The sequence below is a fragment of the Podarcis gaigeae genome (genome assembly GCF_964106915.1).
Source record: "Podarcis gaigeae genome assembly, chromosome: 16".
In the NCBI taxonomy this organism is placed as follows: Eukaryota; Metazoa; Chordata; class Lepidosauria; order Squamata; family Lacertidae; genus Podarcis; species Podarcis gaigeae.
In genome coordinates this window covers 23,943,536-23,968,716 of record NC_139693.1, presented here as the reverse complement: position 1 = coordinate 23,968,716, position 25,181 = coordinate 23,943,536, and the positions used below count along the sequence as shown (strand labels likewise).

The window sequence follows — 25,181 nt, the reverse complement described above, 5'->3', positions numbered from 1 at the left end:
AACTTGGCCTCTCACAGTGAGGGAACCGCCAGAAGGCCCTCGGAGCTGGACCTCAGTGTCCGGGCAGAACGATGGGGGAGGAGACGCTCCTTCAGATATACTGGACCGAGGCCATTTAGGGCTTTAAAGGTCAGCACCAACACTTTGAATTGTGCTTGGAAACGTGCTGTGAGCCAATGTAGGTCTTTCAAGACCAGTGTTATATGGTCTCGGCGGCCGCTCCCAGTCACCAGTCTAGCTGCCGTTGATGGGTGTTTTCCTCTGCTTTATGACATGCTACCCTTTCTTTTGGAGTCTGAATCCATGTGCAATAGATATACACCACTGTCCTTCTGGGCATGTATTTGGTTGAGGTTGCTGAATTAGGAAAACAGTAATAAAGTGCATATATGTTATGTGTGTGTATATAGGTAAAGGTAAAGGGACCCCTAACCACTAGGTCCAGTCGTGACTGACTCTGGGGTTGCGGCACTCATCTTGCTTTACTGGCCGAGGGAGCTGGCATACAGCTTCTGGGTCATGTGGCCAGCATGACTAAGCCGCTTCTGGCGAACCAGAGCAGCGCATGGAAACGCCATTTACCTTCCTGCCGGAGCGGTGCCTATTTATCTACTTGCACTTTGATGTGCTTTTGAACTGCTAGGTTGGCAGGAGCAGGGACCAAGCAATAGAAGCTCACCCCGTCGAGGGGATTCGAACCGCCGACCTTCTGATCAGCAAGTCCTAGGCTCTGTGGTTTAACCCACAGCGCCACCCGCATCCCTATGTGTGTATTTACGTATCTATAAATACACATGCCCATATATCACATGTAGGTAGATGGGAGTAGACACACATAGATCTTAGAGACAACAAGGCTCTTGGAGCTGTTACAAGGTAGAGTGATGAATGAGAGTCATCTCAACAGCCCCCAGTGACTTTGGCGCTGGCGAGCTCCTTTCCCCCGAAGATAAAGATGTTCTTGTTCCTGGTGGGAGGGAATGAAGAGAGCAAGGGAAGCAGAACAAAGTGGGGGTCTTGGCTGCTCAGCAAGAGGCCTTTCCCAGGCAAAATCACCCTGCTCTTCATGCACTGCTCCCATAGAAGAACGCACAAGCTTATCTCCATGCAAGATGGGACCTCAATTGCTCCTAGTACCAACCTCGACCCTTTGGTGCATCTCCATAAACTGTTCCCCCCCCCCCCCAAAGCTGGGATGATGTTCCTTCCACCCTGTACTGACAGAAGCTGCCCCTAAGTCACTTTAGCACGCACACAGTGCCACAAAGCAGCTGCATTGCATGATCTGAGGGTGGGGGGCACTGCAGGCCTAGAATGAGGAGAGGGCAAGAGGTAGCACACAGGTTGGCAAACTAAGGCCCGGGGGCCAGATATGGCCCAATCGCCACCTAAATCCAGCCGGTCTGGGAATCAGCGTGTTTTTACATGAGTAGAATGTGTCCTTTTATTTAAAATGCACCTCTGGGTTATTTGTGGGGCATAGGAATTCATTCACCCCCCAAAAAAAATATAGTCCGGCCCCCCACAAGGTCTGAGGGACAGTGGACTGGCCCCCTGCTGAAAAAGTTTGCTGACCTCTGAGGTAGCACATGCTCCAGGCGGCAGGTTAGGGGACTGACGAACAGCATCCTGCCCTGAAGATGATGTGCTGTGGGAGAGAGAGAAGAGAAAGATGTTGCAGCACACACTCAGTAGTGCCTCCCAGGTTTTGCAGCTCCCAGCTGGTTTGTCAGCTGGGAATGATGGGAATTGTACTTCAAAACCTATGGAGTGAACCAAATTGGGGAAAACTGGTGAATGGGATTTTTTTTCCTGGGTAAGTTTTACTGAAGTTAAGTGGAGAAATAATGATGGTGGGGCAATTCAACCCTTCTCTTTCCCCCTGGTTGTTCTCCCCCCTTGAGATGTCCTCCTTTGAGCTGTATTTCTCCCACAGAGGTGAAAATATATACGTAACAGGTTAAACAAGGGTCACACACTGCCGGCTCTTTTTGCAGCTTCTGCATGCAGGTACCCTACCCTCTTGGAGCAGCTCGCTGTGTTTCCCACACAAAGGGGGCAGATTTGGGGTGCCACACAATTGCCCTTCATGACATGCCGAATCTGCCCCCCCCCCACCCGCTTTGTAAAGGCCTCCTTTGAGGTGCAACTCCTTGGCAACAGGAGGTGGGGGAGAGAGGAGAGACGCTGGCTTCCTGAAAAAAAGCCGGTCTTGTGTGTGTGTGTGATCTCAACACATCCACCCCACCCCCTAAGTCCTTTCTTTTTCTGCTTAACAAGGCCAGGAGTGAATAGGGGAACTTTTCCAGGGTTTGAACATGAAAGACTGAGCAGGGGGAGGGGGCAAATGAGGAGGGAGGGGACCCTTTGCAAAAGCTTCTCTCTCTCTCTCTCTCTCTCTCTCTCTCTCTGGTTTCCTTCTAGTCGAAGGTGGGGGGGGGGGGCTTGAGACAAGGGGAGGGATCTGCAGGTGAAATGTATAGATACATGTTGCATTGGATATGCAACATATTTTGCAAATAAGATGTTTTGCAAATAAAATGTTTTGCAAATAAGACGGAGGCACCTTGAACCAAAAGTGGGAAGGGTTAAGAGTTTCAGGCTAGACAAAGTTCTCTCTCTCTCCCCCCCCCCCCCGCTCTGCTGGAAATCCAGCCCCTGGAAGGCTACCCTTCCCCACGGCCGGGGCCCTCCAGCAAGTGGGGGGAGGAGGAAAGAGGAGGCCCTTTTCTACTTTTGCGCTCTTTTGATCCATCCGGCGCAGCCTGCACGCTTTTGCACGCGCGCGCAGCAGCTGATCAGCGCCCTCCTGCAGCCTAGCTGGATGCGAAGAGAAAGGGAGTTGAATGCCATTTTCTCCTCCCGTGCTTTTCTTTTCTCTTTTTTAAAAGATAGATCTCATTTCTTCTTCTATTTATTTGGGGTTTGCAGCTTGTAAGCAGCAGCAGCGCGCAGCTGAGCTCTTTCCCCTCCTCGCTCTGTTTTGGCTGAAACCCCTGGATTTATTCCGGCTGTGCTTGGCACGGAGCCACCCATACTCTCTCTCTCTCTCTCTTTCTCTTTCTCTCTCTCTCTCTCCTTTGCCAAGCGGAGGACTTTTCCTCTCCCGCGGTTGCCTTGGCTGGGCGTCTCAATGAGGGCTCCTTAAGCCGGGGAACCTTTTGCGCGTCGGGGAGGGCGCACGGCTCGCTCGGGAGGTTTTCCACCCCTTCTCCCCGCCATCAGAAACACGGTTGCCTGGAGGGGGACTGGCCGGCTCTCCAGCTGCCCCGCGGCTCTTTATGGAGACGGCCGGGAGAAGGCGGCGGCGCTGGCCGGGCTGCCTCCGAGCTGCGCTTTGGCTTTGCTGCTTGCTCCCGGCACCGGTCAGCTGCACCTGGAACCGCGCGGGGCTCCAGTACACCAATCGGAGGTAAGGCGGGCGTGTGGTTACTCCGGGGGGTTTAATGCGGATTGTGCTTTTTAATGCCCAGAGCTCCTTGGGCGAGGCCCAGCTAATTCATCCTTCTTTCCTAGCAAGACAGATGCCTCTGGGAAGCTCGCAAGCCCTGTTGCTTTATCTCTTTGCAGATAGACTGCTCCTACACAGGGGAGCTCCATTGTATTTATGGCATTCATAGGTTCAACTTTTCCTCCAAGGAGCTCAAAGTGGTGTCAGTGGCGTAGCGTGGGGGGTGCAGGGGGAGCCGGCCGCACCGGGCGCAACATCTGGGGGTCAGGGTTAGGGGGAGCAAATCCACGGGTTAGGGGGCGCAAATCCACGGGTTAGGGGGTGCAAATTACTTGCCTTGCCCCGGGTGCTGACAACCCACGCTACGCCACTGAGTGGTGTGCAGGAGTGCCAGCTTGGCCCTGTGACTGTGGGTGCCTGGGGCTGTGGGCGTCATGCAATGTGCATGGCCCTGGCACCAAAATTTGTGGGTACATGGCCCTTTCGTGGGGAATTTCGTGGGTGCTCGGGGTCCCAAGGAGTTGGCACCTATGGCGGTATGCATGCCCCTTTGCAGCTTTATGTAACCCTCCACAACAGCCCTGTGAGCTTGGTTAGGCTGAGAGGCAGTGACTGGTCCAAGGAGACCCAGTGAGCTTCCTCTCCAAGTGGGTATTGGAACACTGGTCTCTCCCAGGTCCTTGTCTGATGCTCTAGCCACTATGCCACACAGTCATGTTATTTCCTCAGAAAGGTTTCCAGAGTGGCTAATGAACAAGACATACAAGAAGCTGCCTCAATACCGAGGTGGGTCATTGGCCCTTGTAGATCAGTGATGGTCACACTGACAGGCAGCAGCTCCAGGGTTTCAGGCAGGGAATATTTTCCTTGCCACATCTGCAGAGGGAGCTGGCGAATGAATGTGGGACCTGCATGCAAAGTGGCCGCTTTGCCATTGAACTGCAACCTCCCCTCGCTGATATTTATTGTCTTAGCCGTTGTTGCCACCCTGATGGATGAAGGGCAGCGAATAGAGGAAACAAATAGCATAAGAAATAAAAATGGAATGAGAAAGAACAGGGGACACTCAGAGAAAGGGCTGGGCAGGGAGGAGGAGAAAAGCAAGCTCAACTCCATCAGCAGAGTAGGAGAATCTTAATCTCCGGGTTGTGGGTTCAAGCCCCACGTCACGCAAAGGATTCCTGCATTGCAAGGGGGTTGGACTAAATGACCCTCGTAGCCCCTTCCAACTCTGCAATTCTATGATATACCAACCAGCCAGGATGGAGAGAGTAATGGATGTGTTCAGACTATGTGAATTTGCACCAGCTTTTGAAAACCACCTGGGCTGCTGGCCATGAATGGATCTGGTGGCAGTGAATTCCATAAGTTAATTGTGCTTTGTCAGCTCTGAAGTTAGGGCTAGTTCTGAAGGCATGTTTTAATAACCATATAAAAGTTATCATACCTTTTATACTTACAGTGAAGGAAACTAAGGAATGGTGAAATTATAGGACCTCCCCACCCCCACTTTGAATATAGTTTTAGAGCACTCCTAATCTATATTGGGGGTCTTGCAGGGTAATGACTAATCTAGCTACTGAATTTAGGTATAAATGGCAAAGGGTAGCTGTAGTTTTGGTTCCCACGTTGGCTTGGGAAGTACAGTGGTACCTCGGGTTAAGTACTTAATTCGTCCCGGAGGTTTGTTCTTAACCTGAAGCACCACTTTAGCTAATGGGGCCTCCTGCTGCTGCCGTGCCGCCGGAGCACGATTTCTGTTCTCATCCTGAAGCAAAGTTCTTAACCTGAAGCACTATTTCTGGGTTAGCGGAGTCTGTAACCTGAAGCGTATGTAACCTGAGGTACCACTGTACAAGCTATGTAGGCTTGCATCAAAACACGAACCGGATCAAATTTCTCTGCCATCCTTATTTGTGACACGTATTTTAGGGTAGCAAGTCTTGGTGAAAGGGCCCTTCCAAAGATTTTGCTGGCAACATTGGCTAGCAATAAATAAAGCAAAGGACACCTGCATCAATGGACAGAGAACAACAAGGCGAGTTAAGGAAGGGTGGCCCATGTCCAAATGCAGGTGTCATTTGCTCTTTGTTTATTTATCTGTCACATTTATATCCCACCAAGGAGCTTGAGACAGCATACATGGTTCTCCCCCTCCTCGTTTATTCCCCACAACAACCCTGTGAGGTAGGTTAGGCTGAGAGACAGTGACTGGCCTAGGTCACTCAGTGAATTTCTAAGCTGAGCGGGGGATTGAACCCTGGTCTCCCGGGTCTTAGTCCAACATTCTAGCCACTATACCACGCTGGCGTTCCTCGCCTGGGCAGCCTCTAACACTGAAATTGGGGACCTCAGGCCCAGGGACCAAATGTGGCCCTCTGTTCCCCTTTATCTGGCCCCTGGGAATCTCCCTAGCCTTGCCTTTCACCTTCCTCCAGTGTTTTTGCCTGGCTGGGCTGTGTCCTTGAAGCCTGATGATGATTCTTGTTTGCTTGCTTGCTTGGACAGATGGATGGAGGACAGAGAGTCTGTAGCACTAGAAACCAACCTGGTGTACAAAGGGAGACATTTATACCTGTTGCTCTGCCCACTCTCAATTCCCAGCATGCAGCCCCCAGGCTGATAAAAGGCTCTGGGCTCCTGCTACTAAGTCTGCTGCACCAGGTTGAGAGGGGGAAAAGAATGTGGAGGCAGGAAAGGAAGCATTTCCTACTCTTTGAATGACCACAGCTAATTATAGGCATTGCCCTGATAATGTTGGGGGTGGAGCATCCTGGCTCACTCTGGACCATCACTTGCCTGTGATGGCAATGCAGGAGTCGGGCTACGGAATTTTCTGAACCGCCAAGCTGATTGCAGCCATATATGTTGATTTCTGCTTGCTGCGTTTCAAGGGGGTTCCGCTCTGGCCTTCAGTAAACGCTGCAATCAAATGGAGGGGGAGAGTGGAAACCCTACTAGGTAAAGGTAAAGGACCCTGTGATCTAAACCACTGAGCCTCTTGGGCTTGCCAATCAGAAGGTCGACAGTTCAAATCCCCACGAAAAGGGTGAGCTCCTGTTGCTCTGTCCCAGCTCCTGCCTACCTAGCAGTTCGAAAGCACACCAGTGCAAGTAGATAAATAGGTACCGCTGTGGCGGGAAGGTAAAAGGTGTTTCCGTGCGCTCTGGTTTCCATCACGGTGTCCCCTTGCACCAGAAGTGGTTTAGTCATGCTGACCACATGACCCGGAAAGCTGTCTTGTGGACAAACACCGGCTCCCTCAGCCTGAAGGTGAGATGAGTGCCGCACTCCATAGTCGCCTTTGACAGGGCCAGATAAATGGGTTGTGTGTATCCTTGCTAAGTTATACAGTGGTACCTCGGGTTACATCCGCTTCAGGTTACACACTCTGCTAACCCAGAAATAGTGCTTCAGGTTAAGAACTTTGCTTCAGGATGAGAACAGAAATCATGCTCTGGCGGCGCGGTGGCAGCAGGAGGCCCCATTAGCTAAAGTGGTGCTTCAGGTTAAGATCAGTTTCAGGTTAAGAACAGACCTCCGGAACAAATGAAGTACTTAACCTGAGGTACCACTGTACTCTGACATGATTTGAATCAGACCATTGGTCTGTCTAGCTCAGACAGGCTAGATTTCAGAGAGGCTTCTCTCCTAGCGTTATGTGGAGATGCTGGGGATTGAACTTGGGACCTTCTGCAAAGCAAATCCTCTGCCACTGAGCTACAGCCGTTCCCCTGAATGTCTTGGTTGTTTTCCTGATGAGTTAGATTTTTTACTGAGCATTACATTCTTTTACGGTGTGACTTTATTTGGTTGCATTTTTTTCCTCTGTAAATGAATGACATAAAAACACTTCAATTAAATAAAATGGCACAGGCTGCATCATGCATGTGCTTTTAGGTCATATCCATGCTATACATTTAAGGCACTTTAATAGTCATCTCTCCCCCCTGCCCCGAATCCTAGGAACAAAAGTTGTCTGCTCTGGTGGCTACTAGCCAGTGTTTGAAATTACCCAGGTGCCAGGCACATTTTGCACCTGGCTACTGGCCACTTGCGACCAAGTGAAGATGCCTGGGCTCCAGGATGGCACCTGACGCCTCCACCATCTGCAGGTGCATGCCAGGGAATCCTTGGATCTTGACTGTTTCCACATACTAGCAACACATCCTGTAGAATTCTACCCATGATATTTTATCTGCACAATCAGAATGCATTTCGGGAGCCAAAAAGTCGTGTTTTGGACTCACAGCTGGCCATGGAGGCGCAGGTCAGTTTTGTGTCCAGGGCAGCCGTCTACCAGCTCCACCTGGTACACTCGCTGATACCCTTCCTGCCCGCATACTGTCTCACCAGAGTGGTGCATGATCTGGTTATCTGCCACTTGAACTACTGCAATGCTCTACATAGGGCTACCTTTGAAGGTGACCCAGAAACTACAACTAATCCAGAATGCGGCAGCTAGACTGGTGACTGGCAGTGGCCGCTGGGACCATGTAACACTGATCCTAAAGGATATTCATTGGCTCTCAGTACATTTCCGAGCACAATTCAAAGTGTTGGTGCTGACTTTTAAAGTCCTAAATGGTGCTAAATTTTTAAAGTCCAGTATACCTAAACGAGTGTCTCTACCCCCATCATTCAGCCTAGATACTGAGGTCCAGATCCAAGGTCCTTCTGGCGGTTCCCTCACTGCAAGAAGCAAAGTTACAGAGAACCAGGCAGAGGGCCTTCTCGGTAGTGGCGCCCTCCCTGTGGAACACCCTTCAGATGTCAAGGAGATAAACAACTACAGTGGATGCTCTGGTTGCGAACGTGATCTGTGTGGGATGCACGTTCGCAACCCGCAGTGTTCGCAACCCGTGTCTGCGCACGTGCGGGTTGTTATTCGGTGCTTCTGTGCATGCCCAAAGCACGATTTAGCACTTCTGCGCATGGGAGACCGCCGAAACCCAGAAGTAACCCATTCCGTTACTTCTGGGTTTCGGCGGTCCATAACCCAAAAAAACACAACCTGAAGTGGCTGTAACCTGAGGTATGACTGTATACAACTTTTAGATGGTATCTGAAGGCAACCCTGTATTGAGAAGTCTTTAATGTTTAATGCTTTATTATGTTTTATATATTTTGTAGGCCACCCAGAGCAGCTGGGGAAACCCAGCCAGATGGGCGGGGTATAAATAATAAAATTGTTGTTGAAAAATACGACTTGTATCTGTCTGGGCCAAAAATGGCAACTAGGCATTCCGTTTTGGCGACTGCAATCCTGGCTTAAGGAGCCATTTGGTGCCTAGCTTACATATCTGAGTTTCTAGCACTCCTGCCAGCCGCAATGGCTGTCCTTTGCTTCCACAGTCGGAGGCAGCAATGCTTCTGAGTACGAGTTGCTGGAAACCGCAGAAGGGGGAGAGGACTCTTGTGTTCGAATCCCGCTTTCAGGTTTCCCACAGGCATCTGGTTGGCCACTGTGAGACCAGGATGCTGGCCTAGATGGGTCATTGGCCTGACCCAGCAGGGTCCTTCTTGGGTCTTTACATTCTTTCTCCCAGCCCTGCCTTAAGGGAGAGCATCCCTTTCAGCCAGCGGCAATGCTGGCCAGATGACGTTCCTCCCTAGACCAGGCAGCCTGCCTCCCAGGCGTCATGGGAACTGTGTCTAGGGAGGTCTTGCAGCTGGAGAGTGGAATCGAGACAGCCGCAGAGCGCTTCTTGCGGTGGGCCCAATTTTTTTTTTTGGGGGGGAGGGAGGGAACAGAAGATCAGGGAGATCTACTCATTAACTCCACTTGGCCACTGGCGCCCGTCCCTCTTGGCGGGCTGGGATCTGATGCTGAGTGTTCACATTCCACGAGTGCGAAGGACAACCCCTTCCAGCTGCTCTGGGGTGAGCGGTTGTTGGCCAGCCACCCACCCACCCGCAAGCCTGCAGCATCAGGACCAGAAGAGGCCTGATTGACAGGGGGAAGGCAAGGCATAAAGAGGCTTTTGTGATGGGCTCTGGGGGCGGGCAGTGGCGAGGGTGTCGCATGGCCTTGTTCCAGGAGGTAGGTGGTGGCCGTGGGGCTGGTGTGATGCTGAGGAGGAATGTGACAGGAATGTCAGAAGTAGGGGAGTTGTCGTTGTCTGTCCCCCTTCATCAACCCCAGACTGGAACCAGTCCCTGGGCAAGTGTGTGCTCAAGAGATGGGGCTGTGTCGGCCTTTAGCAGTAAGCACCTTGACCCCTGTGAGACTCCCCCCCCCAAAAAAGTATCAGAGCGACTTAGTAAGTTTCCTGTCCTCATTGAGCCCTTGGACAGCAGACTGAGAAGGCACACAGGGGTCAGAGTCTGGCAGCCTCACTCCATTAGTTCTGCTTGTGGCAGGCTTGCTCCATCAGGTCTCCTCTCCTCTCCTTCCTTTTTTTTTTTTAAATATAAATTTTATTAGTATTTTCCACACAACGACAACAACATGAAAAATATCGAAAAATTTTGTTGTTGTTTAGTCGTTTAGTCATGTCCGACTCTTCATGACCCAATGGACCAGAGTACGCCGGGCACTCCTGTCTTCCACTGCCTCCTGCAGTTTGGTCAGACTCATGCTGGTAGCTTCGAGAACACTGTCCAACCATCTCGTCCTCTGTCGTCCCCTTCTCCTTGGGCCCTCCATCTTTCCCAACATCAGGGTCTTTTCCAGGGAGTCTTCTCTTCTCATGAGGTGGCCAAAGTATTGGAGCCTCAGCTTCAGGATCTGTCCTTCCAGGGAGTACTAAAGGGCTGATTTCCTTCAGAATGGAGAGGTTTGATCTTCTTGCAGTCCATGGGATCTCAAGAGTCTCCTCCAGCACCATAATTCAAAAGCATCAATTCTTCGGCGATCAGCCTTCTTTATGGTCCAGCTCTCACTTCCATACATCACTACTGGGAAAACCATAGCTTTAACTATACGGACCTTTGTTGGCAAGGTGATGTCTCTGCTTTTTAAGATGCTGTCTAGGTTTGTCATTGCTTTTCTCCCAAGGAGCAGGTGTCTTTTAATTTCGTGGCTGCTGTCACCACACAAAACACAAAAACCGACATTCAAAAAACAAAACCTTATCTTACAGGTTAATAATATAAACACTAAAAAGAAAAACAAACATTGACTTCCACCAATCCCACAGCACCTCTTTTACCTCTCATTGTGTCTTCCTGCTTTCCTGTTTTTCTTCTCATCTCTGTCCTAGCATCCAGATATACGGTAAATCCCTCTTTCTTGTCCTTTCACTTCCCAAGGTTATTCCTTCCTTACTTGGCAGGGGAGACACCTTGATCATGAAGGTCTCCCCTCCTTTCAGCTGTCATGCAATCCTAGATTTCGAAGGGACCTGTCTTTTGCCATGCTTTCTCTATATGCAGAGTGCAGCGTGCATTTCAGTGATGTAGGCAGGCCTGAGACTGGCTCCCCTCCTTTTGGGAATGAATGGAGCCCTGTCTGTAGGTGGTCTCTTCTGGTTGAAGGACTGTGAGGAGCAGTGGTTGCTCGGCAGCCGAATCCTTGCCTCTCATGCTGTGTGGAATGACAGAAGTTGCTTGAGGTTCCTTTGATCTTGCTCCATCCATGAGGCTGCAACACAATGAAGCTTCTGCTGGGATACTGGCTTGAGGCTCTGGGGTTGTGTAAAAGGTGGAGGAATGCACGATTTGGGGCTGAATTGGTGTGTAGGGGAAGAGACAGACCCTTATAAATTTGGCTTATGGTGAGTCAGCAAAGTATCAAGCCAACATTTGCAACAAACCTGTGGGTTGTTGTTTTAAGTGGTGAATTTCAGAAAGCTCAACAACTCAGGGAAAGCTTTTCCAGAGGGATTGCAGCGAAAGCAATAGAGGGTTGCTGCATCCAATGTTAGCCCTACTCAGGGTAGACCCACTGAAATGGCAGTGTATGGCTATTGCTATGGCATCGGGCTACAACTTCATCGTCACCGTTGACCACGTTGACTAGGGAAAGGTCAGAGGGAAACAAAATACCTTATCTTCCGGGAATTTGTCTAACCCACTTTTTGAAGCCGTTCAAGTTGGTGGCTGCCACTGCCTCCTGTGGGAGTGAGTTCCACAGATTAACAATGCACTTTGTGAAGGAGTCCTTTCTTTTTTTCTGTCCTGTCTTTCCCAGCATTCAGCTTTGTTGGACTTCCACGAATTCTAGTTTTATTCAAAAAGGAGCAATTTTTTTCTTAATCCACTTTCTCCGTAATTTTATACATTTCTGTCGTGTCACCTCCTTCTTGCCTTTTCTATAAGCCTAAAAAGTTCAAGTTCAGGAATGGGGCACAGAGGGGGCTTTAACTCTTTCCACCCACTGTGTTCTCACCAAAAATCCCCCCCACCCGAGCTGCTATTGGTCCCAGGAGGGGCAATTTTTCTCAAGGCTGTGGTGTGGGAAGCAAATATTAACTGGGCTCCAAAGTCCTAATTTTGTCAGTAGTGTTTCTATTTTACAATCTCTTTAAAAGCCTTACAGATGATGCATTTGATGTGATTTGCCATTTGACCCTCAGCCCCTTTTGGGTAGTGTGCTCCCATGTGAAACTGCCTTCTGCCAGCTCCCACCGATTTACTGCAAGAGGAACACTGGTGAAGTGGTCCAGGCTTATGGGGGGGGGAGTCAAAGACCCCTTACTATTTCTGCAGCTGCAGCGTCCCAGCAGAGATCTTGCCTCCAGCATCTTAGAACCACCCAATCAGCACAAAAGGGTGTTTTCTAGCCACTAAGAAGTCATCTCCTTCCCCTTTGTGCTGATGGGAGCCAATCAGAGTGAAAGGAAGTGAGCCAGCCAATGAGGGTGGGCTCCTAGGGTCCTTCTGGAGGAGAGGCGTGGGAAGAACACCAAGGAGGTGTTTAGGAACCCTGAAAAACAAACCAGGGGCTTCTGTCTCAAGAGAATGGCATGCAAATTCTGCGTACAATGGAACTTTGCAGAAAGCACCACCTGGGTCACTTTTAAGGTGACATTGGAGCACTCCAAATCATTTGTCCATCTACGTGCACAGGAAATAGTTGATCTAGCTGAAAGGCAACGCATGGAGATCTGCATTGACTGTTGCAATGTTGTTGTTATTATCGAATAATTGTAAAATGGTTGTACAGTGGTACCTCGGGTTAAGAACTTACTTCGTTCTGGAGGTCCGTTCTTAACCTGAAACTGTTCTTAACCTGAAGCACCACTTTAGCTAATGGGGCCTCCTGCTGCTGCCGCGCCGCCAGAGCACAATTTCTGTTCTCATCCTGAAGCAAAGTTCTTAAACCAAGGTACTATTTCTGGGTTAGCGGAGTCTGTAACCTGAAACGTCTGTAACCTGAGGTACCACTGTATAATCAAAGAAGGGGGAGTGGCTGTGTCTCCCATGAAGGGACCTTGCAGTTCTGAATTTGCTGCTAAAGTAATGATAAGGAAGCAGGTCTCTAGCCCACAAGAAATGGCGAAATCTGTGGTCCTCCTTATATTGTTAGATTCCCAACACCCTCTAGTCCAACATCTTGGGATGATGAGAGTTGGAGTCCAATAACATCAGTTGAGCATGCCACAGGATCCCCATGCCTTATTTACACACTTGCTCCACAGGCCTGTGATGTCTGTTGCCTCCATCCGAGACATGGCAGTGCAATCCTTGCAAACTTACTCATGTGCAAATTGCACTTTGTCACCGTGTGGCTTATTCCCAGGTAAGGGTCTCCATGCGGGCAGCAATCATTTTGCATGGGGGTTCCGTACCCGGCTCCTGAGCGTGTTGGCAGAGAGCATCTAAGTGTCCCTGCCCCGTTCCGCTTCTGATCTACCTTCATGCGTCGATAGAATGGCAGGACACGAGTGGCGCTGTGGGTTAAACCACAGAGCCTAGGACTTGCCGATCAGAAGGTCGGTGGTTCAAATCCCTGCGACGGGGTGAGCTCCCATTGCTGCTGCTCCTGCCAACCTAGCAGTTCAAAAGCACCTCAAAGTGCAAGTAGATAAATAGGTACCACTCTGGTGGGAAGGTAAACGGCGTTTCCGTGCGCTGCTCTGGTTCGCCAGAAGCGGCTTAGTCATTCTGGCCACATGACCCAGAAGCTGTACGCCGGCTTCCTCAGCCAATAAAGCCAGATGAGCACCGCAACCCCAAAGTTGGCCACGACTGGACCTAATGGTCAGGGGTCCCTTTACCTTTACTAAAACAGAGTGGCACCCTTAATTTCCAGAAACCTCGGTGGTGGTGCTGAATCCTGAAGAATGCAGCAGGTCTATAAACTCACACTTTTAAGATTTTTAAAAAAGGCATCCCCTCTCCCTGGAAGGGCAAACTGGGATTCACTGGGACATGTACCACCGAACTGGGGCAGCTTAGGGAGGGGAAGGCTACTAGCCAAGATCTGCCGGCACGATTGGAGGCAGTGGTGTTTCTGAAGGCCAGTTGCTGGAAACCACAATGCTTCTTGCATGCAGGTCCTGCTTACAGATTCCCTGCTGGAGCATCTGGTTGGTCCCTGTGAGAGCAGGATGCTGGACTAGACAGGCCATTGGCCTAATCCAGCAGGCTCTTCTTGTGTTCTTAAGCCTTTGATAAATTGGAACCCCTTGGAGTGATGCCTCGACACATCGCTGACATCAGGCCCTTGCTGTTCTGAGCCTGCTTGGCCGCCCCCAGCTCTTGACCTGCTGAAAGGTCTCCATTTAGATTAGATCAGGGCTTGAAAGGTGACCTGCAGATTCCATGTGTTTTGGCAACCTTGGGTTTCTCGCATTACCTGACTCTTTTGCCGGTTCTCCTGGAAAAGCTTGCCGCTGCCTGGAATTCAGAGACTTAACGTGTCTCATATATGCGCGCCAGACGGATGGAGAGAGTAGCAATGCAAGGTCCTGTGAACCCCCCACAAGGCGAGTGAGTATTTCCTTTCTCCATCCTGCCAGTCAGGGATTTATGACTCTGGCACGGAAAATTACAGACCTCTCAAGAGCAAGACTTGGCACCAGGTTTCTGGGGCTGGAGGGAATTCCCCTTCCTGTTTGCTCTCTGGAATGCTTAATCGCCTCTCCAGGGCCCTTTTCCAGCCTTTTCAAGTTCTCGCTCTCTCCTCCCCTATATTATGGGCGCGCGCGCACACACACACACACACACACACACACACCCTCTTCCTTGCTCAGAATGTGGAGAGGCAGTTCAGTTCAGTGCCAGCGGGGTGTTCATCTGGCAACTCGCAGTGTTTTAGTTTCTTGGACCGAGTAAGGTGTCAATCACAAACTGGGGAAAGTCTGGGCTGGGAATATTCCTGGGTTCACGAAGGCTTCGCACACTGGTTTTAACTGCATGTTGTTGCTTCGGTGTTGTAGTCATTAGGGGCTCGGTGGGAGGGTGCTGGCCTCCTTACCATAGGTGCCAACTCCTAGGGGACGAGCTCCCTTCGCCCCTCCCCCCAAATTGAGGGGGCCGGGCATTGCCATTCAAATGGTGTGAGTGCGCCTCATCATGTGATCAGTTATACAGGGCAGGACTTACCTGCCCCCTTCCCAATATTTTATTCAGGTTGGCACCCCTGCCCCTCATTGAGATTCTAGCTCTTGCCTTGAATTTTCTTTCGTTAGGGTGGGGAAACCAAAAGAGTAGGGGGAAGATGAAATGATTGACTTGTAAGGGACCTTTGAGGTCATCTGAACAGCCAAAAACATAAGAGCCTAGTGCAAGGGTCAGCAAGGCTTACCAGTCATGGCCGGATCACTCCTGCGGAGATCGTCCGTGGGCCGGACCAGTGCAGCGCAATGCCAGAAATCACGTCTGTGCATGCCCAGACGCCGAAAATCATTCCTGCGCAGAAGCGATTTTTGGCATCTGGGCATGCGCAGAAGTGATTTTCGGTATCTGCGTGTCCGTAGATGTGATTTCTGGTGCCTCTCAGTGAGTCCCCGTGCTGCACTGTGCCTGTTTAGTGGGTGGCTCAGTTTGGGGGTGGCTCATGGGCCGGTAAAATGGTCTTTGTGGGCTGGATCCGGCCCATGGGCCACACGTTGCCAACCCCTGGCCTAGCAGCTGGGTCAGGTCAACATCCCGTGTAGCCCGGCATCCTGGGCTCAGGGGTGGATGCAGTGCTGCTTGTTTGCGCAAGTGTTTTGCACCTTCCACCCAGTGGCGTCCTCGTCAGAAGGCAAGGATGGTAATGGCGAGGAACGATCAATGATGCGCCTGTAGATAATCTCATAGAATCATCAAGTTGTCCCAAAGAAACCAGAGTCCTTTCTGTTGGGGATAATTCAGACTGAAATTCCCAGGTTTCAAAAAAGTTTATTTATGTGTGCCACTACTGCAGCCTGTGTTTTGTTAGCCCCCAAAAGGAAAACGAGCGAAGTCCGACTACAGAAGATTGGCAGCTTAAGTTGACAGAATATGCGCAGCTTGCAGACTTAACATATAGAATAAGAGAACAAGAAGAACATACGTTTAGAGAAGATTGGAGAACGTTCATTGAATGTATGGGGAATAACTGTGTACGGCTGAAAACGCTGGCAGCATTAAGATAAGTTCAATAGTTTGAATAAGTTATGATGGATGCAATAATGGAATACTGAATGGTATAGTTTCTGTATGCAGGGATTTAGGATATGTAAAATAAACCGTGGAAGAGAAGAAGGGAAGTCATTGATATCTTAAAGATGTAAAAATGAGTAAAAATTGTAAAACATATACACACACGGACACACACACACACATATATAAATATATGTATGTATATATATGACAGAGAGAATTGTTGAGCTACAAGGGACCCCCAAGTGTCATCTAGTCCAACCCCCTGCAATACAGGAATCTCAGCTAAGGCATCCATGATAGATGGCGATGGAGCTGGGATAGAAGGGCTCAAGAGATCCCTGGGGTACCTCGGACCTATGTTGTTCAGGGCTTTGTCAATTAATACAAGGACCTTGAACCTGGCTTGGCTGTAAGTGGGCTCTAATGGTGGTGCGGCATGTTGTCAGTCAGATGCCCCCACCAGCACTCTGGCCACCACATTCTGCTGCAGCTGGAGCTTCTGGAAGCTTCCAGACCAGGCACATAACACGAGGGCAAATGGATATTCTGCCTCCGCTTCTGTTCCTCAGCACCTGGTGATTCATCCTGTGTCTCTTGCCTCCTTTCAGGAATTGGTGTTCTTACACTGTCACCCGAACGGTTTCCTGTCATATCCAAAATGGCACCTACCTCCAGAGAGTGTTCCAGAGCTGCTGGTGGCCCACGACTTGCACGGGGGGCAGGTGAGGAAGCCAAAAGCATTTGACCAGCCTCCCACATCCTTTCCGAGCTCTGCCTGCCTCTATTTCCAAATGAGTGGGTCATGTTTGACGGGTCGGTGGGGCTTGACACCTGCCAGTCACCCAGTGTCCTATCTGCAGCTGGTGGGTGGGGCTTGGCCAAAATGGCCCCGCAGGCCAAACAAGGAGGTGCGGTGGGTCCGTTGAGCCCCACTGGCTGGTGGTTTCCTGGCTTTAAGGCCTCTGTTGCCAATGCCATTTATTTATTTATCCTTACATTTATTCTTTTTATTTCATAAAATGTGCATACAGTGGTACCTTGGTTCTCAAACTTAATCCGTTCCATAAGTCTGTTCCAAAACCGAAGCGTTCCAAAACCAAGGCGCACTTTCGCACAGGAAGTAGAAGAAGAAGAGTTTGGATTTGATATCCCGCTTTATCACTACCCGAAGAAGTCTCAAAACAGCTAACAATCTCCTTTCCCTTCTTCCCCCACAACAATCTGTGAGCTGAGTGGGGCCGAGATACTTCAGAGAAGTGTGACTAGCCCAAGGTCACCCAGCAGCTGCATGTGGGGGAGCGGAGACGCGAACCCGGTTCCCCAGATTACGAGTCTATTGCTCTTAACCACTACACCACACTGCAAAACAGATTAATCCATTCCAGACTTTTAAAAACAACCCCTAAAACAGCAACTTAAGATGAATTTTACTATCTAACAAGACCATTGATCCATAAAACGAAAGCAATAATCAATTTACTGTACTATAAAATAAATAAGACAGTATTGTAGATGATAAAAATTAAAATTAACATTTTTTTCTTACCTGCACTGATGATAGTCATTGTTTGGATGGGGGGCTTTTATCCATTTCCGCAGTCACACAATCAGTCAGAATTAGTAGCAGAACTGGGTTCCATACAGACACAAAAACAAATTAACCAAAAAAGCCTCAAAAACAAAAGCGCATAATAAATAGCAAAAACGAAAGCGCCAAACTTAATCCATTCCGGAAGTCCATTTGACTTCCGAAATGTTTGAAAACCAAGGCGCAGCTTCTGATTGGTGCAGGAGCCCCAGAAACAATAGCCGGCAGCCGCATCGGACGTTTGGCTTCCGAAAAATGTTCGCAAACCGGAACACTTACTTTGGGATTTTTGGTGTTTGGGAACCAAGGTGTTTGAGGACCAAGGCGTTTGAGATCCAAGGTACCACTGTACAGCTTGATTGTAAAAGCAAACCTCTAAGCAGTTTACAAAAAGAATAAAACAATAAAACTGAATACCTCCTTTCCCCCCAAGGGTCTCAAGGTGGCCTAGAAAATCTTACCTCCCTGCATTTTCTCCTCATATCAACCCTGCCGGCTCGGTTAGGCTGATGGGCAGTGACTGGCTCAAGGCTTACCTATTGAGTGTATCATGGCTGCAAGGGGATTTGAACCCTGGTCTCCTTGGCCCTTGGCCCTCCAACCACCCACTCTACTCTTCCCTCCACAGCCCCACACTTTATTATAGGAGTTGGGCCCCCACAGAAGCCCCAGGCTCTCTGCACTTGTAGCTCCTGTTGCCTGAAGAAGCCATTTTGTTTTTTGTCTCTCCTCAGCTATAGAACGATTGTCAGGCCAACGTACAAGCAGGCCTACAAGACGGTCACAGCTCTGGAGTGGAAATGCTGTCCGGGACACACGGGTTCCAATTGCGAGGCAGGTATGAGGCAGCCGGTTGGGGTGGGCGCAGAGATAAGGCCCGGTTCATAGAATAATAGAATTGTAGAGCTGAAAGGGACCTCGAGGATCATCCAACTTATTGCAATTCAAGAATCACAGCTATGGTTGTTGGCATTGATATGACCGTTATGTGATTCTTGCTGCTTTGTACAGGTACGTAAACAAATAAACAGGTCCCCCAAGGGTCTTCCGGTCTGAAACAGTGGGGAAATTGAAGGATGTGGGGGGCAAAGCTATGCACCGCTGTCTGGTGCAGCCCCCTGAGATGCAACTTATTTATCTCGCAAAATTTATATGCCACGTGATTGTAAAGGGAAGAAACCTCAAAGTGGTTTGCAAGAAGTCGTCCCAAGAAGCTTGCGACTCCACTTGCCCTCTGCCTTGCTTGCGCATTTTCAGCCTTGAAAGCGCGCAAGTTAAATGCACATACGATGTGACCGTGCTGTACGGCAACATACAGAAACCCACAACGTTTCAATACTATGAATATGGTAAGATTACATTAACAATGTCAAACTTCCTGGCAAAAGCCAAAATATTAAGGTTGCTATTCGAGTTCGCCTTGGTTCTAGAGGCAGACACACCTCCCCTGATGTTGTTCATGGTCCTCCTGCAGCAACTTGCGAACCTTCCAGAAGGCTGAGTAACAGTGTCCTGGGAACTGTGGTTTGCTGAGGGTGCTGTGAGCTGCTACCACAGAGCAGGTGGGACATGGGTGGCGCTAAACCAGTGAACCTCTTGGGCTTGCTGATCAGAAGGTTGGTGGTTCAAATCCTCGCGACGGGGTGAGCTCCCGTTGCTCTGTCCCAGCTCCTGCCAGCCTAGCAGTTCGAAAGTAGACCAGTGCAAGTAGATAAATAGGTACCGCTGCAGTGGGAAGGTAAACGGTGTTTCTGTGTGCTCTGGCTTCTGTTGCGGTGTCCCCTTGCGCCACAAGCAGTTTAGTCATGCTGACCACATGACCCAGAAAGCTGCCACGGCAGGAAGGTAAATGGTGTTTCCGTGCGCTCTGGCCTCCGTCACTGTGTTCCGTTGCACCAGAAGCTGTTTAGTCCTGCTGGCCACATGACCCAGAAAGCTGTCTGTGGACAAACGCCAGCTCCCTTGGTCTGAAAGCGAGATGAGCGCCGCAACCCCATAGTCGCCTTTGACTGGACTTCACGGTCCTTTACCTTTTACCACAGAGCAGTACAATTTAGAATCCTCTAACAGTGTTTGCTTATTGAAGGCATTTATAAATCGCTTAATTATTTTTAAATTAATGTTTCTGTGATGGGACAGGAGCTGGGTGAGGTGGTTCTGCCTGAGGTGGTTTCTAGCTGACGACTCGTGTTGATCTTGTGTCTGGGTCCCAAATCGCAAATGGCAGGGGGAAGTTCAATGTCCGCTTGGTTTGGGTTGAAGGAAGCAATGACTCAGGATGACCCAGAAGGGAGCTGACCGATTCATCCTGTTTCTTTCCCTCCCCTTGTCTTTGAAGCAAGGAAGGATGTGAGCAAGGACCCAAGACTCCCAGATGCTGAGATGCTCTGGAGCAGGGGTCAGCAAACTTTATCAGCAGGGGGCTGGTCCACTGTCCCTCAGACCTTGTGGGGGGGGGCAGGCTATATTTTTTTGGGGGGGGAGAAATGAATGAATTCCTATTCCCCACAAATAACCTAGAGATTAAATAAAAGGATACATTCTACTCATGTAAAAGCACACTGATTCCCGGACTTTCCATGGGCTGGATTTAGAAGGTGATTGGGCCGGATCCGGGCCCTGGGCCTTAGTTTGCCTACGCATACTCTGGAGGGCTGCACATGGGCAAAGAAGAAATGGAAAATTCCCAAGCGAAAAGCCGGGAGAGTTTGCTGGGAAAGCTGAGAAGCGAAACTTTAGTACTCTATTTATAAAAACACAGAGAGACAGTAGAATTGGAAGGGACCACAAGGGTCATTTATTCCAACCCTCTGCAATTCAGGAATCTTTTGCCCAACATGGGACTCGAACCCACAATGCTGAGACTGAGAATCTCGATGTTCTACTGGTTGAGTTGAGCTTGCTTTTCTCCTCCTCCCTGCCCAGCCCTTTCTCTTTGTGTGCCCTGTCTCTCGTCTCATGCTCTACCAACTGAGCTACCCCAGCTATCTAGATGGAATATATAAGGCTACAAGATAGGTAAAGGTAAAGGAACCCCTGACCATTAGGTCCAGTCGTGACCGACTGGGGTTGCGGCGCTCATCTCGCTTTATTGGCCAAGGGAGCCGGCGTACAGCTTCTGCGTCATGTGGCCAGCATGACTAAGCCGCTTCTGGCGAACCAGAGCAGCACACGGAAACGCCATTTACCTTCCTGCCGGAGTGGTACCTATTTATCAACTTGCACTTTGATGTGCTTTCGAACTGCTAGGTTGGCAGGAGCAGGGACCGAGCAACGGGAGCTCACCCCGTCGCGGGGATTCAAACCGCCGACCTTCTGATCGGCAAGCCCTATGCTCTGTGGTTTAACCCACAGCGCCACCTGTGTCCCTAAGACAACAAGATAGAGGTGTCCAAAATAATGCACAACATGGAGAAAGTGGGTAGAGAAAAGCTTTTCTTTCTCAGTCATAATGCCTGAACTTGTGGACATCAAACGAAGCTGAGTGTTGGGAGATTCAGGACAGTTAAAGAAAGAAAGCACTTCACACTGCGCATGGTTAAAATGTGGAATTCTCTGCCACAAGAGGCAGTGGCTCTATTTAAAACTGGCTGCAGGACAGCACACCTGGAGGCAGCGGGGCTTGCATTGGGCATACAGGACAACCTGCTCTGTCTTGCATTGCCTCTCCCAAGCAAAAATGGCCAGAGGCAGCTTCCTCTCTGCCCCATGGTAGAGCCAGCCCTGTGAATGCCACTGATTGTGGTGACAAGACGGAGTGGTGGTTTGCGGCCAGGAGGTAAGCTCCACTTAAACCACTCCACACACTTCCTGAGCCTTAGTGAAGGGTTGCCCCCCCAAACCCAGCTATGCTTGACTGCGCATGGAAAGGGGGACCAGTGTCGGTAACTCCAAACAGCAGGCTCAGATCATAACAGGTGGCAGGCAGCCAAGATGTCAGAAGTGATCCATAAAATACAAGGACACCTGGTGCGAAATCCCATTATTGTGAAATCCTACCCGGTGGATGGATACTCCCTGTATTGAGTTTGGCAGAGCATAGTAGGAAATGAGAGAGGTCTGTGGTGGAGGGGAGGCTGACTGGGGCTGGTGGGGGGAGAGGGGGGAAGAGGGAGAGAAATAAGCCAACTTTGGAGAGAGTGCTCTGTTTTGCCAGGGAGATTCAGGATTATAATTTTGTTTTTTTAATTGGCTCTTGGTTTTGACATAATTTTTATTCGGATCCCATTTTATTTGAGTCATTTTAATATTTATTAAGAGCAAATTATCTTGCCTTCTTAAAGTTGACCTTCCAGGGAAATTCAGCATACTGTAGTTTATTTGTGGCCAAGTTAATTTCAGTTTCTGCAGCCTTGGTCTACTTCTGTGTGGTTAAACTCTGTTCGGCAATGGTCGAAGGTGCAGAAACAACCAAATAGGTCTGAGATCTGCGGGTAAAGGGTGGTATAGAAATTGAATAAATAAAAATAAATAAAAAATAAATACCCCTCGTTCAGGTCCTGGTGCCCTCAAGCTGTTGCCATCATCCTTGGCCATTGGTTATGTTGGCTTGGGCTGATGGGAGTTTATTTTATTTTAAAAAATAGCTCTTATTAAAGATTTTCTTGTGTTAAACAACAAACAAATAAACAAGGAAAAGTACATAGAGCATCTCTGTTTCTGATTTGTAGGGTCTTCGTCACAGTTTACATTTGGTATGAGACACTATTGCCACAGACATCGTGCGTTTGGGGGGGGGGAGATGGGATGGAGAGAGGGAAATGGGAATAATGATCTTTTATTCTATTGCATAGTGTTTGTGCAGGGTTTTTTGTGTGAGCATCATGTGAGTAGGTCCCTTATTTATTTATTTATTTATTTATTTTACTTTTTTATTTTTTTATTTATTTTTATTGCCATTGTGAGAGATTAGGGGGTCCAGAGCCTGGTTGGTTGCAGTGTGGTTTCATAGAATTGTAGTGTTCGAAGGGACCATGAGTATCATCCTAGTCCAACCCCCTGGCAAACCAGGAATCTTTTGCCCGGTGGGATTCGAATCCATGACTTTGAGATGGAGAATACCAGGTTCTACCGACTAAGCCATGGGTGTCCAAACTTTTTCCAAAGAGGGCCAGATTTGTTGAAGTGAACATGAGTGAAGGCCAACCAAAGGGCCAACCAAATTTTTTGACCTTTTTTTAGGATTGAAGTTGTTGAGAGCTTTACCCCAGGAAATAAACTGCCACAGGGGCCAGATTAGACCAACCAGCGGGCCAGATTAGGTCCCCAAAACGGACTTCAGACATGCCTGGACTAAGCTATCCGAGGTGTCTTGTTTGTATTTATGTGTGTTTGGAAGTGGGTTGCCGAGTCAGATGAGCCATACTGGCTGAGTCAAAGACTCGGTAATGGGACAGGGAAAAGGAAGCTTTTATTCACACAGCACATCGTTAAACTTTGGAACTCTCCGCCACAGGAGGCAGTGACGCCCACCAACCTGGATGCCTTTAAAAGAGGATTAGAAAAATTCATGGAGGAAAAGGCTATTAATGGCTGCAGGCGATGACTGCAATCTTTTGCCTCCATTGCAACTTTCAATTGTTCTCTGAGACGCGGAGGAAAAAAGGAAAAGAGGAATCGAAACCAGGATGGCTTATGTAATTCCGGGACTGCCCCTGGAAAATAGAGACACTTGGAGGGTATGGTGTAAACAAGACTGAGCTAAATGGATAAGGCACTCTGTTCCTGTACTCCAGTGATGGAGGTAATTGAGAGTGTTTTAGGTAAGAGGTGCAGGGACCCCTCCTCTTCCTCTTTCGACAGGCCCTGCCTGCTTGATCAGCGATCTGTTTTCCTAGGCGTGGGGCTTGTCTTTCTGTGACGGCATCCTTTCATCTCCTGAACCATCTGACCTACGAAGGTGACAACCTCCACGGGAAATCATTCGCCCTTCCTGTTTGTTGAGTGTCCCTTGCTGGGTCAGCAGTATGGCTGCCCTTCTCGAGATCCCGTTGGCCCACCGCCTTTCCTTTGCTTGCTGTGGTCATCTCAGCCCATTTCATGGCGAAAACCGCACACATTTTAATAAAGCATTCCGGGGACGAAGGGAAGAGGCAGCTCAATTAAACTTACGCAGGAAGTAACAGCTGGCAGAGGTGGATATCGCTGAGAGGTCATCTTCAAATTTCTGAAGGGTTGTCACATGGAAGATGGAGCAAGCTTCTTTTCTGCTGCTCTGGAGGCTAGAGCCTGAACCAATGGGTTCAAATGACAAGAAAGTTGATCCTGGCTAAACATTAGGATTGGGAGAGATGGAGGGCACAAGGAGAAGGGGACGACAGAGGACGAGATGGTTGGATAGTGTTCTCGAAGCTACCAGCATGAGTTTGACCAAACTGCGGGAGGCAGTGGAAGACAGGAGTGCCTGGCGTGCTCTGGTCCATGGGGTCACGAAGAGTCGGACACGACTAAACGACTAAACAACAACAACAAACATTAGGAAGAACTTTCTGATTGTGAGAGCTGTTTGACAGTGGAAATTGAAATACTTTATTGTCACTTGTACAACTTGTATACTGTGAGATTACATGAGCACCCCCCACTCAGCTCTCTTAGTCTTAATTCCCCTTGTTTACTGACGCACACCCACCAAACCCGAAAGTCAGTTGCCCTGTTGTTATCTTTTCATTCAGCAGCCTAACAGCCCACAGATAGAAGCTGTTCTTTACCCTGTTGGTGCAGACTAATCATACTTCTATATCTTCTCCCTGAGGGCAGGAGATCAAGAAAGTGCCGGCCAGGGTGTGAATCATCCCTGAGAATTTGCCTCACTCTCCTGAGGCAACATTCTTCCGCTATTTCATCCAGTGGATTCACGGGACAGCCCATAATATATTGTGCTGTATTAACCACCCTCTGTAGGCACTTCCTATCAGTTGATGTCAAACCAGCGTACTACACCGTGATGCAGTATGAATGGACACTTTCTATTGTGGACCGGTAGAAGAAGATCATCAAATGTTGATTGACATTGTTCTTTTGCAATACTCTGAGGAGATGGAATGGACAACCTCGGAAGCTGATGGGCTCTCCTTTGTTGGAGGTTTCTAAATGGAGGCCAGAAGGCCATTTGTTAGGGATTTCTTTAGCTGCGATTGCACGGGCTAAACCAGATGACTCTTGGGGTTCCCTTCCAAGTCTTGAATTCTTTGTTATTTCAGGGATTTCCCATAAAGTACAAGTGTGGAAACTCTTTCAGCCTGAGGAGCTATGTTCCTTTCTGGTCAACCTCCCAAGGGCCACATGTCAGTGGTGGACAGGGCCAGAGACAAAAGTGAGCAGAGCTGCTAAGAAGGAGGAGGAGGAGGAGGAGGAGGAGGAGGAGGAGGAGGAGTAGTTTGGATTTGATATCCCGCTTTATCACTACCCTAAGGAGTCTCAAAGCGGCTAACAACCTCCATTCCCTTCCTCCCCCACAACAAACACTCTGTGAGGTGAGTGAGGCTGAGAGAAGTATGACCAGCCCAAGGTCACCCAGCAGCTGCATGTGGAGGAGCTGGGAATCGAGCCTGGTTCACCAGATTACAAGTCTACCACTCTTAACCACTATACCACACTGAGCAGAGCTGCTCATGTGAAGCTTAT

General features: G+C 49.3%; 1 protein-coding gene across 8 annotated transcripts in view; it reads left to right on the top strand.

Annotated features, from left to right (window-relative positions):
• Nucleotides 1–2,543: 2,543 nt before the first annotated feature.
• Nucleotides 2,544–25,181, top strand: part of EMID1 (EMI domain containing 1) — a 69,316-nt gene continuing 46,678 nt past the window's right edge. For 2 of the 8 annotated variants that reach the window (XR_014559081.1, XM_083717401.1), the window contains exons 1-3: nucleotides 2,545–3,412; nucleotides 16,579–16,692; nucleotides 18,293–18,396. Coding sequence is in view for 6 of the 8 variants with exons in the window: in XM_083717401.1 (XP_083573527.1) it covers nucleotides 3,282–3,412; nucleotides 16,579–16,692; nucleotides 18,293–18,396 (349 nt within the window). In the remaining 2 variants the exon portion in view is untranslated. Of the gene's footprint in view, nucleotides 3,413–16,578; nucleotides 16,693–18,292; nucleotides 18,397–25,181 lie in introns of all 8 variants that reach the window. The other 6 variants (XM_083717397.1, XM_083717400.1, XM_083717399.1 and 3 more) reach the window with 4 other exon arrangements.